Here is a 7,728-nt window from a genome sequence, read left to right on the forward strand (position 1 = left end):
CAGGTCATACACAGCTAATGCATATCTAAGCCAGGTCTTCCTATTTCTAAACCCAGGTGTTCCTGTTTCCAAATCCAGTGCATTATCTATTCCTTGTCGATCTAGAGGATCATGTTAGAGACAGCTAGAAGCACAGTGGATAGAGTGCTGGGCCTGGAGTCAGTCAGGAAGTCCTGAGTTCAAATCTGGCCTCAGACTCCTACTAGCTGTGTGACCCTAGGCAAATCACTTAACCTGTTTGACTGTTTCCTCAACTGTAATATGGGGATAATAGCACTTACCTCACAAGGTTGTTTCAAGAATCAAATAAGATATTTGTAAAAGTACTTAGCCTGACACATAGTAGGTGCTAAAAAAAATGCTTGTTTCCTCCCTCTCTCCCTCCCCCTATGTAAGGGTAATTTTCCCCCAATAGAATGTAAGTTCCTCTAACGCAGGAACTTTCGTCATAATATTGCTGTCCTCAGAATCTAGCACGATGCCTGGCATACTGTAGGTGTTTAATGAATGTTTAATGCATCTGATTCCCCAACCCAAAGTGATCTCATTTCTCCCTCCTTAACTAACAGACCACTTTGTTGGAAGTTCTTCCAGTATTTTCACATTTTACTTTAATTAGAATCACATATATAAATTATCTACATGGATAATATATATGGCACCTCTCCCAAGACAGGAGTGTTTTTCTCCTCTTTATATTTCTCACAACACAGCACAATGTCTGGAGGTATCTAATAAATATTTGCAGAATTAAATTGATTTCAAAACCTATTTCTATCTTTTCATTTTCTCTGGAAAAATGCCCAAGGTCTCCATCAAAAGATCCAGATTCCATTCACTCAACTCCCCAAAGCTCTACCCCCTTTAAACACTATGCCCATACATGAGAGGGAGGGATTTATGGAAAAGTCTTCAGTCGCATGAGGACAGAATATGATTTTAGAAGTTGCTCATAGAGCAATGAGCTTCCATTTCAGCAGAACAGGAAATGTTAGAAACTGCCTACCAAATAGAAAATAGAAAATGCCTACCAAAATGTTAAAAAATATATATATATATAAGAGAGGAAGAACCCCCAAAATTTAAGTATCAGTACCCAACTCTAGACAAAGGCCCCCTTGATCCAGACAACGTGACCACATCAAATCCTACTCTTCTCCCGCCTTGTCTGACTTCTTCAGTATAAAATCCATCAACAGGCACGCCCAGTGATCTGAGAGCATCACTGGCTTTCTGGATTAGTGTGGTTTTTCCAACCCCTAAAAGAAAAAATAAGTACCCATTAATAAAGCCAAGAGTACCAGAGCTTACAAGATCCAGAGTGGCAATCACACTCAACAGTGTATAAATGCATCCCATGAATATTAATTTTATTTTAATTCTGATTGCTCCAGGTGTGAAAACTTTTTAATCTCAAGTTGAAACAAGAAGAATCAAAATCTGCTGTTTCTAGGCTTTCTTTTTACACTCTGGAGCATGCCTAATTTTGCAGCACATGGGCTCACTGCCAATTCTAGGTAACAAAACGGGCTTTGATGTTACTCTCTTCTGGAAGTTTACATCCTACAGAACAAGCCTTAGTTTCCTCCAGGCAGACAGAAGACTTGGGTTGACTCATTTTTCTATCTAGGAAGCAAAACCAAGGGGCTTAGGTGAAAGGCCTTAGTCCAGGGATGGGGAACCTGCGGCTTTGAGGCCACATGTGGCCCTCTAGGTCCTCAAGTGCAACCCTATTGGATTGGGCCACAGTTGAGGGCCTAGAAGGCCATAGGTTCCTCACCTCTGCCTTAGTCAATAAAAAAAAAAGATTTGGATTTTTTAGTAACTTAACACTAGAAGCAAAGGAAAAAAATTTGTCTTTCTGACTTAGTAAGTTGCCTCAGACATCTTTATGTATATGCATGTTGTATCCCACAATTGAAAGTTGGATCCTTAAAAACAGGGGCTGTTCCATATCTATCTCTGCTAGCCTACCACAATGCCTTGCCTTCAGCAGGTAACTGCTGAATTAAATTGAATTCTTAACTTAAGGGGACAAAGTCTCTTAAAAGCACTAATTCTCAACTGAGTTCCTCCTTCTACATGAACCCCTACCCTGGTCTTATACACTTAGGATGCCAAGCCCCCACCCCTATGACACAATGCCTTCCTCGGAACCCCTTATTCCCATGGTATCCAAGGGATACTATGTCTTCTGGCCCTCTGGCCCATTCCTACAGGGTGTGGAATGTAACAAGCTAGTTTATATTACCATCTGCTGTGCTAGCAGAACAATGAGTACTAAGGGGTCACACAGCATCTTAGAAACATTTAAATTTTGCTTTCTGGAGACATGAAGACTTGATCTAATGGAATGACTAATTATTCTGGCCAAGCCTGCTGAGAAGACATGAGCTACAAAGCACATACTGTACCAAGAGTTAGAACACCTGAGTTCTAATCTCAAAAACCATACTTTTAGCTGTGGGACCTTGTTCAAATCATCTACACAATACTTTAGAAATGTCAGCTATTATTATTTTTTATCTGAGTTAGTGTACTTCTCCGTAAAACTGGGATAATATTCTTTGCACTATCTACCTAACTCACAGGACAGTGCTCCGTGAATTTTTAAAACACTATATACATGGCAAGCCATTATTATTTTATTTTATATTTATTTAATTAATTTACTTTAATCATAATTGATATTATGCAACTCTAATAATATTAATCAGGTGACTACCTATTCTGCAAAAATACAGGGTTAGCCCAAATTCCTCAAAAAATCTTAAAGGTTCCTTGAAAGTATTTATGATCAAGGCAGAACCATTTAATTTTATATGTCCTTTATATTAGGGTGGCACTTCCTAATATCCCAATAGGATCAAGGCTGCTAAAAGATGAAAAATAATATGCAAGAGTTCAAGTACTTCAAAGAATTTGAAAAAAATATTTTCTAGTAAAAGCACCATTTTAGGAGTCGGAAACCTAAGCTTTAATTCTGGCTCTAACCCTAAATAAGCATCACTTGGGTTATCTCCCTTAGATACCTCTGCACCTTACTTTTCCTATAAAAAGCTATATATAAAGTATGTTTCTCAAATAGATGACATCTGGACAAGACAACATACTGTTATGTTAATGTGATTTTGAAGTTTTACTGTGCCTAGGAAAAGAGAGAAAAAGTCTTCTTCCCTCAGGTAAAACATAGCTCTTCTGATTTTATGATCCCTAACTCTGGCTAGAGATGCTAGCTGTTACTATCATAACAGATCCACTAAGAGTTGGTCAGAATGATCTAAAGGCCAGCCTGGGAAGTGAACCTAACATAACAACTCCTTGAAGGAAGGGAATATCATTTTTTTTACATTTGTATCTCCAAAACCCAACACAATCCTTTGCATATATAAAGTACTTAATAAATGTCCATTGAACTGAAATGAAGTCTATGGGGAAATGGTATGGAACTTTAGAATATAATCCATTTGGAAGTTGGAGAACTGCCTGTAATTTGTATTTAAATGTTTTTGATTGCCTTCCTCTAGGTTCTTTTTAAATTTTAAACCTCAAACTCAGCTTTTGCTACAAGGGCAATAAACAGTAGAAATAATCATTTATGTTAGAAAGGATTTTATCTGAAAAAATACCAGAGATCAGCACTGCTCCTGAGCAATGGAGAGAGGAATAGTGGGTTGAAGCGTCCTGTAGCAGATGATGACATATGTCCTCATAAGTGGCCTAAGGCATTAGCAAGAACACCCATCCTAACAGATGGACGGCCTGGTACTCAGGAAGTACAAACCTAGAGAACCATCTCATGCCTTGGGAGGATGTTCCCCGGAGATTTGCATAAAGACACATACAAGAAACACAGGATGAGACTACATGGAAAATTGGGAACTGCATCAGGCGACAAATTAGGAAGTAACACTAAGCTCACTGATCCATCAAACCATTTTAGGCAATTGGTGTTCATTTCTTAGGCCCACCGGGCATGATTAGTAATAAAGAAAACAATTTCTTCATGGTAATCAGACTATTTGAGATACAGGGACTTAAGAGTTCATTCACTCTATCCACCTCAACCATATTAGAGATAAAGAAACCAAGGCTTGAGAGGAATGAAGTCACACAGGTGAGCCAGGATTCCAACCCAGGTCTTCTGGCTCAAAATCATTAGATCAACAAGCATTTATTGAGCTCCTACTATGTGACAGGCACTATGTGTGTATGTTGGGGGGGGGGGCTGGGTTTACAAAGAAAAAGCAAAAACTGTCTCCTTGCACTAAAGGAGCATGCATTCTAATGGAAGAGACATCTCCCCCCACCCCCCATCCATCTCTCTCTCTCTCTCCCTCCCTCTTTCACACACATACACACACAAGGAAATGACAAACCACTCTAGCATCTTTGCCAAGAAAACCCCACGGACAAGTCAATGGGGTCGCAGAAGAGTTGGACACAACTGAACAATTACACACACAGAGACACACACAAACGTGTATATATATATGTATATATGTATGTATGTATATGTGTATGTGTGCATACATACACACACACCTATCACCTGGTCCTATGTAAACCACAACCACCTGATTGTAACCTTGGCTGGCAACCTCCCTACTCAAATGAGATATCTGTAAAGTGCTTTGCACAGAGCCTTGTACATGGTCAGCACAGAAGGTGCCATGTAAATGCTTATTCCTTTCCGCTTCCATTCTCCTATTCCCAAAGATCCATCAGTGTTGCTTCGGTACCTGCTCCCAGCAAAACTGGTGCAAGCATGTCCTGTGAGCATCTTGTCACTGCGGGGTATTGAGAGAGCCCAGACCCGGGATTACATATGGGTATAGGAAACGGACTCCCCAGTGAGGAAAGTCTCTCTCTCCATGCAGGTCGGCTTTCTTTTTCTGTCTTAGAGAGTAGCCAAGGGCACTCAGAGATTAGGCGACTTGCCCAGGAGCACACAGAGGCTAGACTTTTTTGATAATGGCTAGCATGTCTATAGTACTTTGCAAGGTTTGCAAGGAGCTTTAAAAATATGATCACAGTTTATGTTATTGTGATCCCCATTTTACAAATAGGCAGCGATCTGGGCCACCCAACTTGCAGGTTTCACTGGCTGATTTTGAATTCAGGCCTTCCTGAGCCCAGGTCCGGCGCTCTATCCCCTGGACCGTGTAGCTGAAAGCAGGTTTCTAACCACGACGAGACACACAGCCTCTTGCAGTCAGAGAACTAATTAAAAAGCAACCACTGTTAATGGCTTAATTATCTACCCTTTTCACTTCTCCTCCCCCTCACCACCCCCCAAAAGAGTCAGCAGTGGAGGATAAGTCAGGGGGTGTCCTGCAGCCAGGAAGCCAATCCTGGAGACCAGCTTCCTTAATCTCCAACCCGAGCGCTTTGCTTTTCGTCACTGTCGCTATTAATAGACCTGCCCCGGCGCAGGGGCGGGCTGGGGACGGGGGCGCGGTTTAGGTTCTGTACCCTGAGAATCCCCAGCAGCCGGATGCTGGAGCCGCTGCAGCCGCAGCCCCGGCGGGGCGGGGAGCCCCCACACCGCGGGCACCGCCGCCGCCGAGCCTCCCAGGGGCAGGGAAGACGCGGACACCGCGGTGCAGCAGGGGCACGGACCTAGGAGAGGGCGGGGGGCGTGCCTACGTATCTAAGCCGAGAGCGGCCTGCGGGCGCGTGCAGTGCAGGCCCGGGTAGACGGAGGGCGGGCCAACGACCTAACTGCCCTTCCGCGTTTTCCAGCCGCTCGAGCCTGCTATCTGAACTCAGGAACACCAGAGAGGTGGGCAGGGAATCTAGAAGGGGCCTGGACCGCTGTGCCTGCTGGCTTTACCTGGCGGCCCCGTTAAGAACACGTGCTTGGCCATGCCGGGGTCTGGAGTTCTCAGATCCTCCCTCTCTGGATGTGCAACCTCCGGCTCCACCTCCCGCTCTTCCGTTTCCCCTCCCTTCTTCTTCCCCCTCCCCCCTGGGGAGGGCTGGAAGTGCCTCCGCAGACCTCACGTGGCACTTGCTCTGTGCACTTGCCCTTTGATTTTGCATCCTGAGTTCTAGTGCCTGAGTTGTTCAGACGAAGGGGAGAGCTTCATTCTGCCCTGAACAAGCTACAGCCCAGATGAAGGGAAAGTTATATGCATTTGAAATGACATTACCAGCGGGACTTACTGGGCACGTCTTTGACAGTGGTACTTGGTAGTCCTTAGTAGGGGAAAAGCTAATGATAATAATAGCTACCGTTTCTTAAGCATCTCCTATTGTCCAGGCTCTGTGCTAAGCCCTTTACAGATATTTCATTTGATCCTTTTAAGGCCTCGTAGGTGCTATTAAAATCTCCATTTTGCGGTTGAGGAAACTGAAGCAAACAGCTTAAATGACTTGCTTAAGGTAACACAGCTCTAAATGCATTTGAGGCTAGTTTTCCTGACTCCAGGCCCACTGCACCACCTAGCTGCCTCACCTATGCAGCTGAACAGTGGTTCGGTGACACCCTCTCCCATATTAAAAAAAAAAAATAGCCACATTGGGATACCCTTTTTTCACTGGGGTGATTCATCCTGTGTATTGTGTTAACACAGGGACTGGCCCATGGTAGGTGCTTAATGAATGCTCATTGATTTATTGATTGTAGTGAAGCTCTTATATCTCCGCTTAATAGTCCTGGGATGTTGAATAAATCTTGTTCCTGATAGGATCAAGTTTTAAGGAGGGGACCTTACCTCCTAGTATTGCCCCTGCAACTCCTCTCCTTGGAGAATGCCCAAGTGGCAAATAAATAGAAGCTTGCAATATGCCTACCTCAGTCATGGGTAATGGGTCCATCCCCTCCCTGCATGTGCCTACTGCCTCCTACTAGCCATGATGACTCAGAGGTCAGTACAGTGTGGTAACAAAAAATTTTTTTTAAAAATCTTTTAATTGGCTGCAGACTACAATTTCAAGGATATAAGCCTCCTGGGAGCTTTTTAGTGAAGAAGACTGCTATGATCTGTCAAGTGAGAAAAGGGTAGCAACAAATCATACTCCCCTACCCAGTTGCCATGAGTTTGTGAAAGCAGTTGTGCCTGTGTCTTTTTTGAGTTTAGAATGAGTACCCTGAGATGGGACTGCTAGGCAACAGGTGAGGCCACCAGATCCATCAGAATCTTCAGAGCGGTTTCACGTCTCTGAAGTCAGATAACTGGTAGCAGTGGCAGTCCAATCTGGGCAACTGTCTATGGACCTCTGTAGCAACAATGTTACTTGGAGCTACTGTGGCTGTGTAAGGCCAATAACACCAGCACACAGGAGGGCTACTAGCACAAGTTCTTTGATCTGCTTTTCTAGGGACAGAAACTTTAAGGGGTTTACAATGTCATTTTAGTTAACATATACATAGAGAGATTATACATATATATGTATACATAATTCACTTAGGTCAGGGGAAAAAGTCAGCACCCTGAACTTCAGAGCAAATACAAACAGAAATTACAAACTGAGACAATATAAACAGATCAACAGACAGGTTTCTGTCTTACCATAGCAATATATACATAGTTACCAGAAAGAGAAGCACCAACATCTGGATTTTCAAAGCGGGGATTGGGGGGGGGGGGCGGCGGGGAGGGACTCCTTAATGGCTACTCAGAGTCTCCACACCAACACTCTTCCAATGAGTGTTGGCCCCAAAGCAGAGCCTGTATACCCTGTTTAGGGCCATGGGGCTTAGCGCCTAAATAACAAAAGTGT

General features: G+C 43.5%; 1 protein-coding gene across 1 annotated transcript in view; it reads right to left on the reverse strand.

Annotated features, from left to right (window-relative positions):
- NTPCR (nucleoside-triphosphatase, cancer-related) overlaps nt 1-5,938 on the reverse strand; it is a 39,182-nt gene extending 33,244 nt beyond the window's left edge. Inside the window, exons 1-2 of the mRNA XM_036756042.1 lie at nt 5,837-5,938; nt 1,097-1,259 (exon numbers count right to left, since the gene is read on the reverse strand). Of these exons, the coding sequence (XP_036611937.1) occupies nt 1,097-1,259; nt 5,837-5,870 (197 nt within the window). The 5' untranslated portion in view covers nt 5,871-5,938. The remainder of the gene's footprint in view (nt 1-1,096; nt 1,260-5,836) is intronic.
- Nucleotides 5,939-7,728: the final 1,790 nt, after the last annotated feature.

The sequence above is a fragment of the Trichosurus vulpecula genome, chromosome 4 (genome assembly GCF_011100635.1).
Source record: "Trichosurus vulpecula isolate mTriVul1 chromosome 4, mTriVul1.pri, whole genome shotgun sequence".
In the NCBI taxonomy this organism is placed as follows: Eukaryota; Metazoa; Chordata; class Mammalia; order Diprotodontia; family Phalangeridae; genus Trichosurus; species Trichosurus vulpecula.